General features: G+C 40.8%; 1 protein-coding gene across 11 annotated transcripts; it reads right to left on the bottom strand.

Annotated features, from left to right (window-relative positions):
• Positions 1-860: 860 nt before the first annotated feature.
• Positions 861-22007, bottom strand: SPDL1 (spindle apparatus coiled-coil protein 1). Of its 11 annotated transcripts, none has more exons than XM_059860098.1 (13): positions 21558-21911; positions 20391-20437; positions 18511-18689; positions 16543-16719; positions 16043-16237; positions 15607-15756; positions 14820-14918; positions 13910-14020; positions 10918-11058; positions 9300-9409; positions 8561-8748; positions 7078-7423; positions 861-1678 (listed from the first exon to the last, which is right to left on the bottom strand). In XM_059860098.1, exons 3-13 carry the CDS (start codon positions 18667-18669, stop codon positions 1534-1536), a joined length of 1821 nt encoding a protein of 606 aa, XP_059716081.1. In that variant the 5' UTR covers positions 18670-18689; positions 20391-20437; positions 21558-21911; the 3' UTR covers positions 861-1533. The 11 variants fall into 11 exon arrangements, with proteins under 11 accessions (XP_059716081.1, XP_059716075.1, XP_059716080.1 ...); XM_059860092.1 differs by adding an exon at positions 21945-22007 and having other exon boundaries at positions 1653-7423; positions 21536-21629; XM_059860097.1 differs by adding an exon at positions 21945-22007 and having other exon boundaries at positions 1653-7423; positions 20391-20433; positions 21536-21629.
• Between the last annotated feature and the right edge of the window lie 6 nt (positions 22008-22013).

The raw sequence follows: 22013 nt of genomic DNA, 5'->3' as shown, positions 1-22013 counted from the left end.
CTATTTGTGTCTCACAGTAGCAATAGTAAACAAATGTAACTTTCATCATTTGCATAAAAAAGGACTTTTCTAACATTTTGTAGCATAAAAGCCAGGATTTCTTACACGTGACATCATTTAAGTGCACATATCAAAGTCAAGAAGAGCAAGAACTATTTCATGGCTACACATTTGCTGTCAGTAATACCTCAGTAAAAGTTAACAAGAAGTTATTCTGTTTATGTAGCTTCATTAACAACAGACTGAGAAACTCAGCTACATAGCAAATGTCTTACACCAGTGAAGTGACACGATCTGATTCCATGACATGCAGATTTCTGATTATTTTGTTCAACAGAGGCAGCAGCCACTGGGCAGTGCCTAAACAGAACTGTGCAGAAATGCTCTGATAATGAGATGGAGCTGCCTGGAAAGGGAGAAGATGGGGTTGTTCAAGGTGACATTCCCACCTTTTTTGTCACTTCTGCTGTGATCAGAACTCAGTTTCTGCTGAAGTAAGTGACTGATGAGCTAAAGCCACCTACATGCACAACCAGTTAACAAAATCCCAGCACCACTTCAAGACCCGGCAGAACTGAAAACAAACCAGGTGATTGCAAGATTGCTCCCCAGTGTATTCTTTTCCATGATGGATTTTTAAAAAAGTCTTAAAGAACTTTCACCTTAATTACAGAGTCTTTTACTTAGAAACTGGCTAATCCATTCACCAGAGGGAGCTCAAACTGTAGTGTCATGACCCAAATGGAATAATCCAACTTCCATACAAATACCTAGCTTAAAAAGTCTCCTCAGAATTCTTCTTCATGAACTTGAGGAAGTTTCAGAATTCTCTCCTAAAAACATGACACACAGCACCTACATTACACATTCTTATCATTTATTGAGAGGTACTTTTTTTTTTAACAAAAAGTTCTACAAAAGACATCACCTTCATTTAAAAATGGATACATGTTTCTTCTCAAATACAATACAGGCTACATTTTATAAAGAAAGAAATAAACCTTTATTTTAATTAATAATACAAATACAAGACTCCATAGAATTTCAAACACTGACCAACAAATCACATGGAGTGATTCACATGCACTTTTGCAAATAGGTCAGCCTTAAAGTTGATAATACATTAGGAGGGAAAATATTAAGAATTCTCAATCTGGAAAGTGGAAGAAATTTAGGAGCACATCACTTAGTTGAGTTCTCCATCAGCCCTGTCTAGTCTGTCTTACCATATAAATAAAACCTCTGTTAGCCAGAACTTCTCCTCCACAACAGCCCTGTGCTTCAAAGAAAGAGCAATGAGTGTGTTTGGAGACTGCCAGGAGTGGAGAACAGGCAACACCTCAGGTCAAGTGCAGGGAGCACAAGAGGTGCCCTCAGGGAAGGCATCAGAAGTGCAGCTCTGCCAGGCAATCACACCCTCATACCAGCAGGCAGATCAATATTCAAGTTAGCAACCTGTGCACTGATGTGAGAGAGTTCACTGAGCACTCCTGCTGCAGCAGGCCCCAGTGTCCAGGCTCCCTGAGAAGTGACTCACTGCTGAGCACACTGAGTTTCAGAACTTGCCTTAGAAGATACATACAACGTGGAATATTTTTTCTTCTGTGTTTTCTTCTCTGTTGAGATTTTAGTTTCTCTCTTTTCTTCTGTAGTTTCAAATCTGGATTCAGCTGTTAACCTATAGGCAAAGCAACCATTCTAAATACATATTTAGTTAAAATAAACCAGGAATAAAATAAGAATTTCAGGCAAAATAAACAAGCCAGCTGGCAAACAAGACCATCCATATACAGAGACAGAGCAAGCACAGTTTAAGAAGAAAATGAGACTAAACCAAAGCATTTTTGTATCAGTCCTAATCACATTCCATCTCTTAAAGCTTTCCCCCCACACCTCAGCTGCTGAAATGTCTGGTAAGAAAGGTTATTGAATATGTGAAGTGGCTGAGATCAGCCTTCAGAAACAGCAGTGCCTGTGTCATGCACAGAAAGGAGATCCAGCCCCCAAAAGCACAACTCCAGGTGAAAAATCTGAGCAACACCACACAAACAGGATGAAATCAAGCTTCTTGCTTCTACACTACCAAAAACCTACCCTTAAATAATATGTACCTTTCAACCTCATCCTACACTACTATGGCCTTCAGCTTAGTGCTTGAATATCTTCAGCTGGGGGAAGATTTATTTTCAGGCTCTAAATGGTATCATTTGCCCACTGACAGGTTTTAATTCTGCTATGAATAAAACTGTCTCATTGCTGTTAAAAATATAATCTTGAAATCAAAACATCAGATTGTGCTCAGATGCCTAAATCTTGTTTTTAATTTAATGAACATGCAAACATGCCATTAGAACAATTGAGGAACAGTGATATTTTACCCAACCAAATTACCCACAGCCCATTGACTGTTACACATGATTATTTTCACAAAGACAGAAATTATGGAGAATGAAGTTCCAAATTAAACATCACTTTATATAGCAATACAAACTCTATACTCGTTTATCAGCACATACATTAAAGCAATTCTCTGGTGACCTTGTGGATTTTTAGTGGTCTCAGGAGCCCTGAGTGTGCACAGACAGCTGCTTTCAGTGATGTTTCTCCCAAAACTGCTGCTACTCAGTTGTTAGAGACTTATTTGCAATAGAGAAAGGTGCAGCTGAACATGAGGACTATGAAAAGAGCTGTAAGAAACAAATTGGGGAAATTCAGCTACAGATTCAGACTGCTGTCAAAGTATGATGGACTGCAGGCCATGTGCATGTTATTCCCTATAATCAGCACTGTCTCAACAGGCTGAAGAAAGCCAGGCTCTGTTGTGCACCTCCTCTAGATCAGGGTTTGCTCCACCATGTGCTTTGCATTAAGGCCACATCTGTAACTCTGAGGGCTGAGCACCTCCTGCCCATGGTCACCTTCACTTTGAGTTGGACAAATCCTCACGTGCTTACAGCTACAAGGAATTAATCAGGAAAGAAAGAAATGTGTTCTCAGTGGCCATCATGTGGTTTGCACTCCCCCAGCAGCTGCAGGTGGGGATGGAGAGTTTCTGTCCATGAACCTGCTCCTCTGACAGATTCCCTTCATTAGTCCCTCCCACTCTTCTGCCTTAAACAACCCCCGTCCAAGGCCACCAAAACCACTACTCTAGAGGCCAAAATTGCCAACAGAGTCCCTCTAAACAAGCAGAAAGAACTCAGCCCAGAAGAACAAATAAAAACCACATTCACTTAAGTTACAAAGCAGCACAAGTGGATTCAGACACAGTATTGCCCTTTTATGGCATTATATAATTCTCTTAGCCTGTAATGGAACAACTCTGACAACCACACTCACCCTGTGCCTCTTGGGGAGGAGATACAAGCCAGGACTGAGGGAGTGAAGCTGAGCCTGAGAAGAAGGGCTGGGGCAGTTCTCTTTCTTTCTCACTGCCCCACTGTCTTTAACAGGCAGGGAGTTAATCTTCCCCAGGTCTGGTTTGCACAGGACCTCTGCCATCTTTACCCACAAACTTTAACCATCCAATGCTCCCATTTGTCCTATGGAAGAGAGGGAGGAGCAGCTGAGGTTCACCCCAAAGCCCTCAGAGAGCACCCCTTGGAGCCCTGTCCTGGTTCATCAGGTGTCAGCACAGGAAAGCATCAGAAAGAACAGACAATGGTTAAACACTTCAAGCAAATGCTGGTGAAACTATGACATGATTCAAGCTTTGACTCTACAGTCTCCAAAACTGAGAGCTAACTGGGGCTCCTTCTACCTGTTTAAGGAAGATGAACTTGTTTCATCTGGTGGAGCTTTACTTCCCAAGGCTGAGGCTGGGCCAAAAACCCCAAAGAGTATTATTAGTGTATCCACATCTCCTGCTGAGCCAAATGGCCACAGGCAATTGGACAAAGCCCAAGTGAAGTAGATTTGGTGTATGTAATCCAACTAAAGAATTTAAGGGAGCAAATAAGCTCTTCAACATCCAAGCTCTTCTTTAGATCAAACTCAGGCAAACAACCTCAAATCCCAATGCAATATAAACTGTGCAGCAAGGGCTAGATCTGCTATTTCAGTTTAACAAGGGAAGAAAAGCATTGCCACAGAGAAATCTATCTATCTTTCTATTGACCAGTTAGTTGGCCAAACAAAAGATACCACTGCACACAACCTTTGCATTGCCAGCATTACAGTATGCATTGGGAAGTATTAATCACCACCTGAATATTTAAATCTATAGTCTCAACACTCAAATCATAACCTGATCAATGTCATCACCTAATGAGCTACTCCAGTGCTGGAGCCTTCTGGAAGGACAGAGGTGCCCTGCACACACAGGTGTTGGCTGAGATTATCCAGCTGTACCTGCTTAAACCTCCTCAGCAAGGAGGTCTCTTCATACAAGGGAGTTTGTCACCTCCACAAGCACACCCACATCACTTCTGACCACTTCCTCATTGCCTCCTGGGCTGAGATGACAAATTCAACCCCACTTTCTAGAAATTAAGTTTGCAGCCCTTTCACAGCTAAAGTGGCTCTGCTCTCCCAGAATTCACGGGCCAATGCCAGAGCTCTGCTAATTACTCCAGAAAAACTATTCCAGGCACAAAACCAATCCCCAGAGACCACAACAGCCTTTTCAGCTGCAGCATCACATTTCAGTTAACACAAGGTCAAACACTGACAATTACCCACCTTTTTTTCTTCCTCCCACAAACTCTCCCTTTTCAGGTCCCCACTCCTGATCAATTTGCCAATATTTTCTGTGCCCAAGGTTCAGCCACATCCATCACAGAACAGTCAGAGATTCTTTCAGTGTTTAGAATTACAGCTTCTCAAATATTCAGATTTCAACATGACTTCCTATTCTACAGCACATCATAGCAGATGAGGGGTAAATCAATCCTTAATGTTCGCTTAATATCATGACCAGGGGTTTTAGTAGTTCATTAACACAATCAGAAACAAACAGAACTTTCTGCCTGGATTTGCCTTTTACAGGCTCATACTACACCAAAAAAAGCTCAACAGCTTATACGAAGTTTTGTGACAGCTTAATTGTGTTTGTGGTTTTTATTTTTATAATATTTTTCATCTTTTGTTGTTGTGTTGGTTGGACTGTTCTGTTTCCCCCTCAGCTTGTAACGGCTCTGCCTTGGTTCACTCCACCCTCCTCCACACTGCCCATCATCCCTGCTCCTCCGGAATCCATGTATCCTTCCTTTGATCCCTCCCTGGTGCCCTGTCACTTGGTGCTCCCTCCCTCCCCTCTAGAAACTTCTAGCTGGAGCATCGAGTGCTTGGCTCAGGGACCAGGACCCCTCCCTTAATGTATCCCCATTGGTCAGCTCCTAATGTCAATCCTCTGTATTCCACTCCCCTCTGGTTTCCCATTCGCCCAAAGGTTGACACCTCCCCTGTTTCCCTGGATCCTTATAAGCTGATGCATCCCTGTAGGTCTGTCTCCAGCAGTGGGATTTCTCAGGGCTCACCCTTGGCTGGAGTCCACTCTCTTATTTCTGTTGGAAGTTGCCGCGAGCCTCGTCCTCCCAGGGTGCTGTCTCTGCCAGAGCGTGGAGCAGCACCCTTAGGTGCTGTCCAGGGTGGTGTGACCCAGGACAGTGCCCACTGTGAGCGATGCTGCACGCTTGCCAGGTGACAGGGAAGGGTGAGCCTTCCCCACCAACACATTTACAGCTGGCTGCTTCATTTTGTTCCTTTTTTGAACCAACAGCAATGGATACAAGATTAGAAACCTCCCTCTGAACTACAGTTTCACGTTCTTCTTCCACTTTTTCTACAGTCTTTGCTTTCCAGCATCAACTCCATAATTTCCACTTCTTACTCCCTCTCCAGTAGGTTCCCCCTTCAATTCCCATTAATTATTTCCAACAGTTTCCTGTAAGCAGATGCTATATCTTGTTTTCCCAAAGCAATATGAAGGAAGTTAAACTTTTCATATCAGGTTACATTCTGCCTGTTCCTTTATGTGTAGAGAACATTATCAAAACCCAATACTATCACTGAATTATCCCAGTCTTTCCTCTCCACTTTCATCCATATCTCACTTTCCTGATCTTCCCTCCTCTCTAACAATCCCACATTTTAACACAGCTGCTAAAACTGCTATTTCTGCCATGTTCTCTCCACAGTTTAAGAAGACTGCAGTGTTTGGCTACTTTAATTTGTTAATTACACCCATGCAACCTTGAGGAATTGATCCAAGAGCCAAAGCATCAGTCCAATTACCCTGAATGCCATTAACATTGGCTGTTTCTTCTAGCTGATATTAACAAGTTGCAAGCCCAATACCTCTGGACTAGCTTCAACTTTTTCTACCCCCAAACACTCGAGTATGCGTTTACAAAGAGTATGAAGAGAATACAAAAAGCATTAGTTGAAAAATTAGAAAATTAAAGTCAGTATTGTTTTCACCAGGATAAAAAAGCTGGAGATAATGACTGTCCTCAGTTACTTGACCATCTAGCAAAAAGTAACTTCAATTCTCAGTTCAGGGGAAAAATTTCATCTTAATGTTTCCAGCTATTGTGCATCCAGACCATGCATTTCATTTGTCTGACAACACAGACAGCTAATTTATTCTCTATTATCATGTACAATGAAAACTTGACACAATTCAGGTGAAAAATACCTAAATGATTTTTAGGCATTTAGCTAAATCTGGAAGTTGCTGGGGGCTGAAAATAGATATGAAACTGGGGCATGACTCCAGCTGCCTTGATTACCTTGAGCTGTAACACAGCTGTGTGGCACTTCTGAGGGCACCAAGAACACAAAGTTTCTGATGCTGGAGCAAACCAAGTGAGCTGTCATGCTACCTGCACACCTTAAATGTCTTCAATGAGAAAGTTATTTCAGAGACTGTTTCAAGAGTCTTTTCTATTAGCCAGTGTTTTAGTCCTTCTAAAAGGGAGTGAGAGGCTGAGCGTGGGCAGCCGGAGCTGAGGAATGACACTGCATGCAACACTGAGGAAACAGATAAAGCAGTGGAGAGCACAGTTCATGCAGCGAAAGAAAAGAGATGCAGGTCTGTGCTGAGTGCCTTGAGCAGAGACAGAAGCTGACACTGACCTGGGGACAGCTGGAGCTGAGGAATTGTTTCCACTTCTGCTACTCGAGGTAAAGGCGACATGATTCTCATCTGGAATTTTAACTCTTTTTCTTTCTCTTTCAGGTTCAACAATGTTTCGTATTGCCTGGAGAGCTGTATGCAGTGGGGATGCTTGGACAGGCTGTTTTTTGGGAGAAGCATCACTTTGCTCCAGGGTCTTGGTAGTCATCTTTTTCCCTTCCTTACTTGGCAAGTGAGTGAGAGCAGTTTCTTTCACTGGAGTATTTTTGCTGTCAAAGTATTCACAAGTTGCATTCACAGGGATTCTCTCCCTCTTCTTTTTTATTTTAGAACCTTTAAGAAATTCTAAAGGAAAAAATGGAACATAATTTTTGTACAAAAGAAAAGCTGGAGATTACTTGTCCCCCAACACATTCATAATAAAAGTAAGAATATTTCACACAATTAAAGAACTTGGAATAATTCTTAATATACAATTTATCTCCCATGAAGAATATTTCTTCATATAATTGGATCATCCCAGCAGAAGGTAGCTTGAAAAAGAGACAACATCTTTCTCCTCATCCACTCTGTCTTTTCACCAAGGCTTTAAATTAAATGCTCTGAACTGCATGTTGCTGAGGTAAGCTTCCACAAATAACATATTAAAGATAAATCCTTTGGGTGTGGACACAACTTTCCTATCTGGTTCCCCATTCATGGAATCCCAGAATGGTTTAAGTTGGAAGGGACTTGAAAGCCCATCTCATTCCCACCCCCTGCCCTGGGCAGGACACCTTCCACTGTCCCAGGCTGCTCCCAGCCCCAATGTCCAGCCTGGCCTTGGGCAGTGCCAGGGATGGGGCAGCCACAGCTGCACTGGGCACCTGAGCCAGGGCCTGCCCACCCTCACAGGGAAGTTTCATCCTAATATCTCATATAAACTTGCTCTCAGTTTAAACAGAACCCTCTTCCTCCACAGCTCCCTTGCTTTGCCCCTACTCAGGTATCAGCTGTTTGTCAGGTGGGTGTCTCTAGCCAAAATTTAATTCATAGAACCTTGAGCTGCTGAACTGTTTTCCTGTAAATGTTTTGCACCTTATTCCAAAGCTCCCATCAGCTGCCTACACCCTGAGAGATGAGGCTTCTCACCACAAAGACAATGCTGCTATTATGGGAAACACCTGTGATTTGATCCCACCCACCTGAGTCTGGTTATCTGCCTGTGCTCCATAAAGCCCCTGAACTGCCATTTTTAACTGTAAAACTGCATTCTTTGGTCTCCTCCAGTCAGTGCTCACATATTCAACTGAGGTCTTGAGCAAGGCAGGGCTTTTCTACTTCAGCTCAGCAGACTTTGCATCAGGTTATTTCAGAAAGTCAGCTATTTAAGCATTAAATTCTGGAACAAATACCAATGTCTTCCTGTCTAATGTCATTCCATTTCTAAAGGCTGAGAAAATCAGAAATTTGTATTTTCCCTGATAGAAAAGAAGTTTTTACCTTCAGGTTCATATTTCATTTTCAGCTCATCCAGCATAACCCGCAGGTTCATATTCTCACTCTGACAAGCTTGCAAATGCCTCTCATTTGTGAAGAGCTTCCTTTCAATTTCCAGGACCCTTTGGCTCTCATACAGAGCTTTCATTCTCTGCAGGGATAACTCATTTTTCAGTGTTTCAGTTTCCTGGCTGGGATGGGAGAAAAATTATAAAATCAGTCACACTTGGATTAGTTTGGTTTTTTTTTTTCTTTTAGTAAAGCAACAACTAAACACTGAACTTCACCTTAAATTGGTATTTAGACATTAGTAGGAAAAAAATCAAGCTTTTTTGTCCTATAAAACATTTTGAGTGTTACTATTTCACTTTTTACAAGAGAAATAAACATACACAGCCTAAAGACTAAGACGTTTCATAGTTTCCTTAAGAGATTAACTTTTAATTTATTCAAGGTTTAACTGCCATGTATCTAGGAGTATTAACAGCATTTCTGGAAGAAATCAATAATCATAAACACTACTTCTGCTGTTATCTTTTAAAACATAAATGAAACTACAAAAAACAACTCTCAGTCCTATAATAAAGTCAGATTGGTTCCACAGCATTAGAAAATGCAACAGGAACAAAGCCCATCTGCACATGGGTATGTGCAGTAACATACAACAGGAACAGAAAAAGGAGGATAAATACAAGTACCTCGAGCCCTGCCACAGCCAGGGCTTCAGGTTGGAATCACTTACTTTGATTTGTCAAGTTTAAGTTGCAGTAAATCTGCATAGTAATCATTTTCAGAATCGCTTCCTTTCGCTCCATTAGCGGGTCTGGACTCCTTCATATTCTCATACAAACTCTGATAAAGAACAAGTGTCAGCTTGTCAAGCAGTGACCTTTCAGAAGCACATTAGCTTAGTTCTTAGGAGACATTTTCTATGCATTTTGATGGGGAAGCCTCATCATAGAGGGATTTAAACACAGATGATAAAACTCAGCTGCTCTGAGTACTTTCTCATTTGTTACAAATGTCAAATAGCACTAAAACTGACAGCTCTCTCTCATTCACTGAAAAAAGGAAAAACAAGTGAGCTATCTCAACTCCAGAAGGTTTGCAAGCAGCACTGTAGAACAGCTTTCTTGCTTTTTACTTGAAAATACAGGGTATTTAGTTAACCCACAGGGAATTTTTCTCAGCAATTATTTCTAGGCTTCAGCAGGTGGACCCCAGAGGAATATCAGCCATGCTCATCAACAGTCAAAATCTCAAAATCTATTACATATTTCAGATGAGGAAGTTGGTTCAGAGTAAAGATGTTATAACATGTGACACTGAGGCTTTTGTTTGGTGATTTTTTTCTGAACAGGCAGTACTCAAATTTAATCCTGTCCCAGAGACCTCCCAGGCCTCTGTCACTGCCTGAAGATACTTTTGGTGGTGGTTGGAATCATTCAATTTCCCAACACTACTTTTTAAGGCCTAGAGAAAAATTAAGTACAGATCAAGCTTAAACATGACAAAACTGGTAAAACAATCAGGCTTCCTCAATTATTGCTAAAATGGGTTAAGCCTGGCTTCACACCAGGTTATTGGGTTAAATACAGAATACAGGAGGCTACCCTGGAAAGCACAGTCCTGCTGCACAAATACACCTCAGTTTGCATTCCAAAGCTATGATAAGGAAGGGCCAAACAAGTCCAGAAACATGCAATAATTAAGAAAGGCTGCAGTTTTCCACTCTGGAAACACACAAACATCAGTAGTGTGACACTGGTGTATATAGAAATCCTCATGTGTTTCTCACTTTTCAAAATACTGACAAGATGTTTGTTTTCAGGTTGCATAAGAAGCTGGAAAAAACTGCTTTACAAGGATAATTAAGCACATCAGTTCTGCTAGAAAAGAGCATGCTTCAGCTGCAAAGTTGAGACACATCAAGAAAATAAATATCCAGGAAATTCAGTAGAGCTGAGACACTAAAGGCTAAAGCTAAGCACACACAGTAGAAGTGCCAAATGACTGCACCTTCCCAGAGAAAAATTGGATGGCACAGCTCAGTGAGCTTTGACCAAGTAACTGAATTTAAATGCTAAAACTATAAATGATATGAAGGTGCTTCAAATTGGACAAAAAATTGTTTCTTCAACCCAGGTGTTGAGTGGGGTATAATTTTCTGCTTCTCTGCACTTGAGGAGAGTCTAATATTCTCCAGCTGCAAAATACAGTTCAGGTCAAATAAAGATATGAATCAGTTTTTGGATCCCTTTTTAAACCTGAGCATGGACTTCAGCTAGTTCTCATAATTCTTCTTGTTTTCATGTTTTAGCATCCAATTACAATTTTCTACTTAATTAAAAACCACATACCTTAAATTTTTCTAGCTGCCTCACTTTCATGAGCAGTTCTTCTATTTCACCATTCTTTTGCTCTAACATGGACTGTAAGCGTTCCAGCTGGTCAAATTCTGCCTGGGAGCCTTTCAGCTGCAGCAGTGTAGCCATCTGCAGCTGGAAAAAAGGAAAAAACTATTTACAGCAAGTACTGGGATTAGTGACTGAAAATCCCAGCCTTTTCACAACACTGTTTAGGTACTCTAGCCTTGTAATTCTAAACCTGAATATAAAGAGCACTGGGTGCTTGAGCTCAGTCTCCATGACACAATCCTAGCAATGATCAGCACAGACACCCCAAGGCAGAGGACAGCTGAGATCTCAGGGAGCAGTGCAGCCCTGAGGTGTCCTACTCAGCTCTGTCCTGGCTGAGGAGCACACAAACACTCTGCCAAGGACACACACAGCATTCCACACCCACACCATCAGCAGCAAGCCAGCCAGAAGCCAGTCTCAGTCCAGGCTGATTTGTCAGAGCTGAAATGCACCTTGAGAACTCACTTAGGAAAACCCACAAGCTTAAATCCCCATTTTTTTTCAGTTCTGCTTTTCAGGTATAACACCACCATGTTTGCTTTCCACAATATTAATCCAAGAATTTCAGCTTTTTCTGCTTCTCTAATGGAATACCTCCTTTGAGGCAAAAGAGCACCCTTCTGTCATTATAAAGGGGAAGTTATAAAAATCCTACATTTACAGCAATATTTCTGTTGGTGTTAATAATACTGAAGTAAAAGGGCCTTCATACATTGGACATTTAAATACATTTACATGTAATACATCAGACATTGAAACAAGAAACAGAATAAATGAAAGACTTCACAAGGTGTTAATGAAATCTGAGGCATTTTTATCTGTCTAATCAGTATGGATAAGGTAACACTGGGAGAAATCACAGGGAAAGGATCAAGTGAAAAAATGAGATTACAGAGGGAAAGCAAGAAAGCATTTACCCTATAGAATCTCTTCTGCCAGGTAAAGGGTATTGATGATTCTGTGCACAAATTAGAGCTAATGAAAGATTCAATCATCTCAGAGCTTCTACAGGATGTAAGGGAGGCAAAATTATAAACTCCAACTCACTGGCTGGCTAAAACTATCCATCCTCACAGCTCCCAAGCACAGACACCCAACCTTTTTCCCTTTTCCCTTAAAAGCCCTCCTGCTAACTGTCAGAATTGCAAATTGCAGCTGATCTACATAAAAAGGAACTTAAAGAAAGAGGAAAGGATGCTCTGGACTAGGAAAAGTACACTAGAGGTGGGAAAGCTTTCCCAGGAGTGCTGTGTACATTCTGCTCAGGAGTCAGATCCTCAGGATTTACCAGCAATTAACACAAAGTGAGATTCTTCAACTAAAGATGCAACAGCAGTTACCTCTCCTGTGGGGTAAGTAGCTTTGAGTGGAGAGATCAGCTAAACTCAGATTGAGTTTAACTGGCAGCATCTCAGTGCAGCACAACACAGAGGGGATGCTAACAGGGATTTAAGACAGCAGCTTAAGCAAAACAGCTGTCCTAACAAACTACTCATCTCCAGTACTATCAGAAAAAAAATTAGGAAGAATTCCAAATAAAAGCATTAAGTACTAGTACAGGGATACCAATTTGCCTCAATTTTTGGTACTTTTAGTGTTAGGTGTGTTTCTTACACCATTCAATCAGTATTGCGTGTGTGTGTGCTTCTTACACCATTCAATCTAGTATTGTGTGTGTGTGTGTGTGTTTCTTACACCATTCAATCTAGTATTGTGTGTGTGTGTGTGTGTTTCTTACACCATTCAATCAGTATTGTGTGTGTGTGTGTGTGTTTCTTACACCATTCAATCAGTATTGTGTGTGTGTGTGTTTCTTACACCATTCAATCAGTATTGTGTGTGTGTGTGTTTCTTACACCATTCAATCAGTATTGTGTGTGTGTGTGTTTCTTACACCATTCAATCAGTATTGTGTGTGTGTGTTTCTTACACCATTCAGTCAGTATTGTGTGGGTGTGTGTTTCTTACACCATTCAGTCAGTATTGTGTGGGTGTGTGTTTCTTACACCATTCAATCAGTATGACTGACTCAGCCCATATCACAAAGAAAATTTCCAAAGGAACTGATCCTACCCAATGACTGTCCTCATTCAAATCTTTGCTATCAGTAGGGTTTTTCTTCTCCTTTGAGACCATTGTTTAAACTGTTCTCAACTTACTCCACAAAATCTAGCTAATTCAAACCTTCAGTGCAACTCATCATAATCACCCTTGATGTTTAAGCACTCTCCTCAAACTGCATGACCAAGCAGTTGATCAAAATGAAAGGATCTACTTCAGCATTGGAAAAATCTCAAGACCAACATGAAAACAGTTGGCAGCTCTGCAGCATCCCCTGACATTATCTTATAAATCAGCTTCTGCTAACTAGTCCTCAACAATATTAACCAGCAGACTCCCATCCTATTTAACTTAAAGAGTTGTGAAAGTTATGACTTATTCTTACACCAAAAATAGAGAAAAGCAAGAAGAAAAAATATGGACAAAGACAAGAAAGCAACACAGAGGTAGAAGATCTCAAACCCTACAGTGTGATGGTGATAAAAGCCTATCTTTTTCTTTATGCTCATTCCTAACAACCACAGTTAATGTACAAATACTTGTTTCGTGTAGTACAAGGATTGGACAAGAAAAGAAAACAATTACCAAGACAAACTGAATGCTAGTTTGACTGACAGGAGTTGTGGTTTACTTTTATCCATTGAACAACTTCTGCCAAAGTGAGCAAACATGGTGCCTTCACTGGAAGGTGGATGCTGTTGGACCATAGGAGTCAAACAGCACAACATCATCTCACTTGTTTTTGCTCCCATTTCCCTCCCCCCAGACTACTGCACCATATTTTAAAGATAACAAATCCCCTGGTCTGTGCATTAAAGCAGCTCCTTATCAGACCCAAGGACACCCTGGAGTATTACAGGAATCATCCTACCTTCATTCTTTGCAATTGTTCTCTACTGAATGCATGCTGTTTTTGTAGGGACTGATATTTTACTTTCACACTGAGCAGCTGTCGTTCCATTTCTGCCCTACGGTCCTCCACCTACAGAACATTGTGAACAATTATTACTGGGAAATCACAACACTTGCTGTCACTTGGATGATGAGTTTGATCAGGACATGCTGCCTAGCAATTGGTGTTCAGTCTGCAGACACTGCTTTTCCAGCAACAAGTACTTGAAAATACAGGCTATTGTCTCAGCCCTGTGATAGAAGTGAATAGACAGTACCACTGAAACCCAGTGAAATACAGCAGATTTTTCTTTTGTTCTTTTGATATCAAAATAAAGTAACATTTAATACGCTTCAGTGTTGCTGTAGAATAGTTTGTCCACTGGCAACAGAACAAACAGTTTAAAATAATCTGAACTGTTTCCCAAGTTCACACATCCCCTGGATGCTGCCATGAAGCATAACTCTTACTCAAAAGCTAATTCCAAAACCTTCCCAAAAGCTCAAACACCTAGACATTTTCAGGAAGTGTATAAGGCAGCTTTTATCAGCACATGTTAATATTTCACATACTGTCTTCTACATTAAAGATTGATTTATCAGCTGAACACAACTTAAAATCAAGAGCTGCAGACAGAACCATCATGAACCCTCAGTGACAAGTTTTGACTTGATAGATAACTTGAAGTGATTCCATTAAATTTACTAACTCCTTATCTTCAGAGAGAGCATTAAATGGTTTTGCACATGTCAGATCAACATTGAAGTCATATTTGAGGAATAGAGCTACATGCTGGCCAGATCATCTGCAGATACTCCCATAGTTTCAATACAACATAAGGAAAAAAAAACCTGAAAATACTTCTCAGGCATCTGGTGCATAGTTGTACCTCAGCAAAGAGAGAATTTCCTTTACTTGTAGGGTCCAATGATTGTTGCACTGCATGATCCAGCTGAACCCGAAGCTCCTGATTAGCCTCATGAGCTTTCTAGATTAAAGCAAAGAGGATATTGGTCATTTAAGCATCTGATGTACTGCAGACACAAATTTAATCAGATAGCTGTAACTCTTTTTCATTTCCTATACTTTAGCAGGGATTATATTGTACTGAAGTCCTTGACTGTACATACAGTTCTAGTAACAAAGGATGTACATGAAGTTCTAGTCCTTAACTGCACATACAGTTCTTAGTTCTAGTAACTAAGAGACAAATTCATTTCATGTCACTAAAATACTTAATATTCCACTTGTTCTTCAGGAAAAGAGTACAACTAAAAGCCTTTAAAGGTAAGCTTTGATGTTTATGAATTGGATTCACGATATTCAGACCATTCTCCCAGCTGGGTTCATCAGTGACAAATGCTCTACTTCCCCGTACAAGATTCTCCAAAGCATTCAGCAGGAACTTGAAATAAAAAGGAGAATTCTGCCAGTGACCTGTGAGAAGGTCCCCAAGAGGCAGAACAGTGCCACACAGAGGCTCCCCTTTCACAGCTGCCACAAAACAAGGCCAGAGAGCTTTTACCACCAGGCAGCACCAGATGTGACCAACCACTATCCTTCTCTTCCCCCTCTATCTCACAACTCCTCAAAATTCCTCCTTCACCAACAACCTGGCAACACAGCTTGTACAATTTGGGATTATCTATCACTGTGAATAAAAAGTAAGAGAATACCTCTAATGCATTGCAGTAAAAGACAACTTCTTTTTCCCTCTCTTCTTTCTCCCCCTGCAGCCGCTCCAGCTGGTTCCGTAAGTTACTGTTCACAAGCTCTAACTGCTCCTTACTGCACTGCAGCTCATTCAGCTTTTCTTCATCACTGGCCTAAACAAACAAAAAACCATTTATAACAGCTGGAAGACAAGCAGGCCTAAGTAAACCAAAGCCATTTGTTAGTAGCAATTAGTTTTAATACAAACTATTATCTTGAAGAAGAGAGGGTATTAAAGCCTCGCTATTAAGGCTGTCATTTTTTGCTGTGCACATTGTCTGAATAAAAGTCAATCCTAACATGGCACTGTAGACAGCAACACCTAAAAATGAAATGAGAAAAAGGGCAGAATTTCATCTTCAACTAGGCTACAATGCAAATGCAGTGCTACTCACACACCTTCTGACTCTGGAGCTCAGTGAGCTCTAGCTGCAGGTTGAGCATTTCTGAAGACATGGTCTCATGGACACGCTCAGACATCATGTGCAGTTCTTCTGATTTGGCAGCAATTATTTCCTTCTGATGCTCCACTTTTTGTCTCAGTTGTTTCTCTGAGAGTCGGGTTTCATCCAGTTCTGCTTTCAGGTTCTCCAACTTAAAAAACAGTTGATAATAAATAGTATCATTTAATGGTAAATTCTTGAAAAGCACAATACTTCTGACTGTTTCAATTACAGAAAATTCTTGGAAACACAAGAGTAGCTTTTAAAAAGAAGCATTGAAATTTAATCTAATTCAAAAGTGACTACACTGATATTTTTTAAAAACTAACCGAACAAGCTACTATACATTGTAACTATTTATTATTTCTTTTGGTAGTTAAGAGTGCACTTATAAGTTAAGAAAACAGTATCTAAAATGGTATTAAAAACTTTTTAGCTATGTATTAGTTACCACACCTTGTTTTTAAGGTCACTGATTTCTTGTCCATAGGCTCTGTCAAGCTGTTCTTTCTGTTTATCCAGTTGCACATTTTGCTGTTGCTTAAGGGACTCACACTCAAAATTCAAGCTTTCCAGCATTCGATTCTTGAGTTCAATTTCTCTCTGAAGTGTGTATTTCTCTTGTTCAAATTTCTGAAAGAAATGACACACTAATAAATCTAGATGTAATTGTACACTGTTCCCTAAGCATTTATGAAAAAGCACAGGCTCAGAACCAAGATGCTTGTAGCTCATTTAGTCTTTTGTTGGGAGTGCCAGTTAGAGAGTTGTAATATCCATGTTTAAAAAAAAAACCTACTCTAACGTGTTATGATTTATAAATGCTGTGTTTATAATTTGATTGTGAAATATTCTCTTCTTCATGGAAACTCTGTATTTCTTTGCACCCAACATGAAAGGTGTGGGTATCTTTTCTGCAAGTGTCATAAACTTAGCCAGAGTTTATATGCTCCTTCTACAACTACAGAACCCAATTATGTCAAAAATTACTACAGTCCCTCAAGCAGAACAGCTGAGTTCAATAGTTTTTTTAAGACAGCTAAATTGTCTGTTTCATAATAAATCCCATCAACTCTTCCAGACTGAAGAATCATTTTTTAAACAGCTTCCATCCATGCTTGATTGCATGTTTGCTAATTACAAAGGGCGGCTTCATTTTACTCTTCCATTCAGCCAGCAATTAAGGAAAAGAAAAAGAGAATCTTGAAAGCAAAAAAGGTAACAAGGAAGCCAAATTAATCTAAACATGCAGACTTTTTTCTTTTCAAAATAATGTAACTCTTGAGACACAAAACAGAATTAAATAAAAAAAACTGAAAGCTGTCAGGTATCAAAGTGACCTCTGTGGCCTAGACACAGCTTATCAAGGACAGGCTCAGCTCTCAAATACCCAGGGCAGGAGCTTTAACACAAAGATAAAAACTGGCCACAGGACAGGTTCCCACAGTTCCTACCCTCCAGCCCTGCAATCTGAGTTACCAGCCAGGCTCAGAAGGTGGCTCCAGCCTCTCACACAGGATCACAAGCTATGGGAGCAGCTTGACAGCTCAGTACCTGCCCTCTGTGCAGGTCAGCAGGTACTGATGATCCTGCCCAGGCTTCCTTGGAACCTGTGCCTTCAGCTGCCTCTCACACAAAGCTCACTAATGGTGAACTGACCAGAATGAAAAATTCTGTCCATTCAGAACAGCAGGGTGCTACAACCCTGCAGCTGCTACAAAACAAACCTTTCAGCTCTATCCCAGGAGAAAGGATGGATGCACAACCAGAAAGAGACTAACTGAAGATAAATAATTTATCTGAAACATGAGCTGGCTGAACACAAAGATGACCATTAAAGCCTTCATGAAAAGTGGAAGAGATTTTCCCAACTGAAATTTTCTCTACTAAAAAGAAAACTGGTCAGCTAAATAATACCTCAATAACTCAGCACTATACTCCTTCTTCTGAGCTGCAAAAACATGTGCTAAGAAGTTCAGAACCCCATGGCATTTGTAAAATTTGAAAACTTCACTAGAGAAGGAATCAATTTTACAGTCTTGCTGCTAGCATTCTTTGCACAGCTTTTAAGTGATATAAAGCTGACTGGGAGAGCATACATAAATGGATTGCTAAACAGAGGAAAAACATGCTCTGAAGCAAATTTACTTTAGCATTTAGCACTCATTTTACATTAAAGGCAATTAGTCCTACATGATACTGAACACTTGATGCATAATTAGCTATGAAACCCTCTCCCAGTTAGATACAATTATGCTCAATGTCTTATAGCTGAGAAAAAAAGCCCTCTCTACAACTACTCAGAGGTTTATTAAAATTAATCTAGATGCTAGAAGGCATGTAAAACACCTGTGCCTTTCAGAAAACAGTTAAAATAAAACAAAGTTCTGGTTTTGAACTTTGAGAAGAAAAGGCAGTCATCACCTCAGTTTTCTCAGTCAGTTCACAGCGTGTTTGATCCAGCTGATTCTGAACCTCACTTTGGGACTCCAGTAAATGCAAACCATATTGTGCTGCCTTTCTCCGCTCGTTCTCTGCTTCCTTGAGTTGCTGTTTAAGACTTAAAATGGTCTCTGCCTCCATTTTTCTTTTTTTATTCAACACTGCAAAGAAAAACAATAGTTAAAAATATATTGCAGTAAATACATTTTACAGATAAGAGTAGTTATCTGAAAGAAGTAATTGGATTTCCTTTCTTAACCAGGATAGAACCATATATTTTTGCAATACAAGACAAAAAAGAGCCCACAAGCAGACCTGTGAACAGTAAAATAACAGTTATTTCTTCATAAACTTGGTTACTGCCTTATTTTGGATTATATCTAACAGGCAGCAAGAGCACTCCTGTGCACCCAGCCTGATTTCTCTATACAGCACAACCAGAGTTAATTTGGGATCGAGCTCTCTTGCCAAGTACAAGACAATTAAATAACCTTAGAAAAACCCTGCTATGCACTTGGCTGCCACTATTTTCTCTGTATTATAACCAAGCCCCACTAAGTCCAGCACTTCTTGTGTACACAAATAACACTTAAGACTGGCGTAGGCAGCTGCCTTAGCAGGACAGTGCACTCCTAATAACATTATGTGGGATAGAGAAACAGAAAAGGTAAGGAAGAGAAGAGTCAAAAATAGAAGCCCTGTTAAAATATATGGAGTTGAACATAGGGCTTGGCATTTATTTAAGTGCTTAATGCTTGCAAAATTTAGTTTACTTCTTGGTAAATAATCATCTCCTTGTCACATTTCAGAAAATTCATCCTTTTCTAACTGTAGAGTATAATGGAAGACAGAAGGTGAATTTTGCAAAAATGTTAGTCAAAATAACACACCAAATATTTAAAAAAATAAAAATCAAGTCAAATTAACACCATTATCTTGTATGACTGCTTGCTCCCAAATCTGCTAAATCAGCCTGCTGCAAAAAAAATCCTATTAAGACAGAAAATGCTAAGTAACTTGGGCTTCTGAACAACATATGCCAAGAGGAGGAAAAAACAGAGGGAGACAAAAAAATCTTGGCAATTGATTTTTCAAAGCCAGGGCCCATAACTTCTACATAATTTCAGAATAAGTCATATAATTTTGTCTTGAAGACCTCTGATTCTTGCTTTTTGTTCTCACAGAAGCAATTTATTTGTTGCCATTTCTTACTAGCACAAACATAATTCTTCTGAATGTTGTAATAGCCATCCTTCACTTCTTTTTTTTGCTAACTTTTATTCAACATGAATAACTCCCAGTGCAGTAACACAGCTTCTCCTAATAGAAAAGAATTTCATTAACATGCAGAAGTAATTGTGCCCATACTGTGCCAATTCCTTTCCAAGGCACGAGATGGAAATGATCACATTCTGAATTTTGCATTTTCTCCTCACCTGTTGCTATCCAGGTTTAACACATACAAAGAGACTTTATCCAGCCAGGCTTTGAATCCTCAGCTCTCACCTCGAACCACTGCAATGCTTGAAATACTAGTTTTGCACTCACACTAAAATAAGCCAGTGAAACCCAGGAATTTTGCATACCAATAATTGAGACTCATCAGCATGATACTAACACAGGGACACCCCATAAAAATTAATAATGAAGTGCTTAAGGCAAGGTGCAGCAATACAAGAACATAGGCAACAACTTCTGGCATGTATTTCCACTAGTAAAGAGGATGAATGAATCATTGTTCACTTACATAAACAGAACTTTAAAAATAACTTTATTTTCTGATCAGACAATAGCATAGAGGCAACACAGCCATTTGGCAGCTCCTAGTTTACTAACTTAAATGAATAACATGTTTAACTCACCTCCAGAAGCCCATTGAATAGCTCTTGACTTTATTCTTCCACTCTACCTTAAAAAAAAAAAAAAAAAAAAAGAAAGTAACAGTTGTCTCGGCTGGATGAGTCTGAGCTGCCAGCACAGCCCTTCAGAGCAGTCCCTTTCAGAACAGGCTTAACCCTGCTGGCTGCCGCATGAACATGCAGATCACAAGCTAAGCCCCCACATAAATGCAAATCTTATTCAAATCTCAGTCAGGCAGCTGTCAGACAGTTTAGAAACAGTCAGATCAGGCAATGCTGCCAAAGCATGGATGCTCTGCAATTTGGCCAGGGTCATCTTCTTCTGGTACATCTATAATTTTTAGGGTTTTTTGGGGGGGGAATTTTTGTCCCACTCACTCCTACTTCTTCTCTTTTTCCAGTTCCACATACAAGAACTTTGAGCTCCTAATAAATTATTTATTAGACAACAGAAAAAAGTGGTTTCTTTCCTTAACTTTACAGTTGAAGTATGAAGGAAAAGAGACATAGCTTTCCTATTCACACATTCCTGCTGACTATTAGGAAAAATAACAAGTAAGCCTTTTGGAGCACAGCCAAGCTCAATTTTTCCTTGTCAATTCTGGATGAATCAAACAAGTCTAGGTAGTTTTTTTTCAAGAAACTGTACACTGAAATAATTACCAGCAATTTAATATTATACATGAGGCTAAGTAAATTACGCTGAAAATAACGTTTTAAGACCAACTGAGTGGGGAGCAAGGTGAGTAGGCAGGAGGGAGGAAATAATAGACATCAGTCTTCTTTATTCTACTGAGTTACTCCTGGCTAAATATCTTCAAACATTTAATGAGAGATTCTATGCTGAGAGCTGCACACCTCGATTATTCAACCATTCAAAGTCTCCTTAAAAAGTAAAAAGGTAGGAGATAAAAGGCAGTCTGTGGGCAGGCCAGCTTTCTTCTCCCACTCTAGCACAATTCTCTGTTAAACTCCTGTTCCCCAGGGCCACACGGAACAGCTGGCTGTACTGTGATTCTGTAAGAGCTGACTGTGTGCTCCTGATCACAAAAGAGCACAGGTGCTTCTGGCAGAATCAGAGCAATCTCCAGGGTGGTTTTCTCCCTCAGTATTCCCAGGCATTCCCAGCACTGCAGCCAGTTACTTACACAAGGCCGTATCTGCACCTACCCCGCTGCACTCAGACTGAAAGCTTTCCGGAGCTGATCACCTTCCACACACGGGCTCTCGGGAGGGCCGGTACTACAGAGAACAACAAATATCACACTACAGCCTCATCGTTCGGCCAGCACAGAGCTGGCTCTGGCAGCGCTGTGTGTCACCAGCGCCATGTCCCCGCTGTTCCCTCCTGCCGGCCCCCAGCCGCTGCACACCGGGTCCGACCCCTACACCCGGTACGGCCCGAACGGGCTCGCCTCACTCCTCCGCGGGACGTGGGGCAGCCAACGGCCCCACCGGCTGCAGGGAGCAGCGTCCGGCACTGCAGCAGCCCCACAAAGAGCAAACCCCGCTGCTCGGCCCCGCCGCCCGCCCTTGCTCGCTGCCCTCACCCCGCACCCGCCGTTGCTGCCGTTCAAACCGGGCTCCGCGGCACCGCCCAAGTCTCGCGAGATCCGCCCCGCCCGC

The sequence above is a fragment of the Haemorhous mexicanus genome, chromosome 15 (genome assembly GCF_027477595.1).
Source record: "Haemorhous mexicanus isolate bHaeMex1 chromosome 15, bHaeMex1.pri, whole genome shotgun sequence".
NCBI lineage: Eukaryota > Metazoa > Chordata > Aves > Passeriformes > Fringillidae > Haemorhous > Haemorhous mexicanus.
This window is presented reverse-complemented; position numbering and strand designations above follow the sequence as displayed.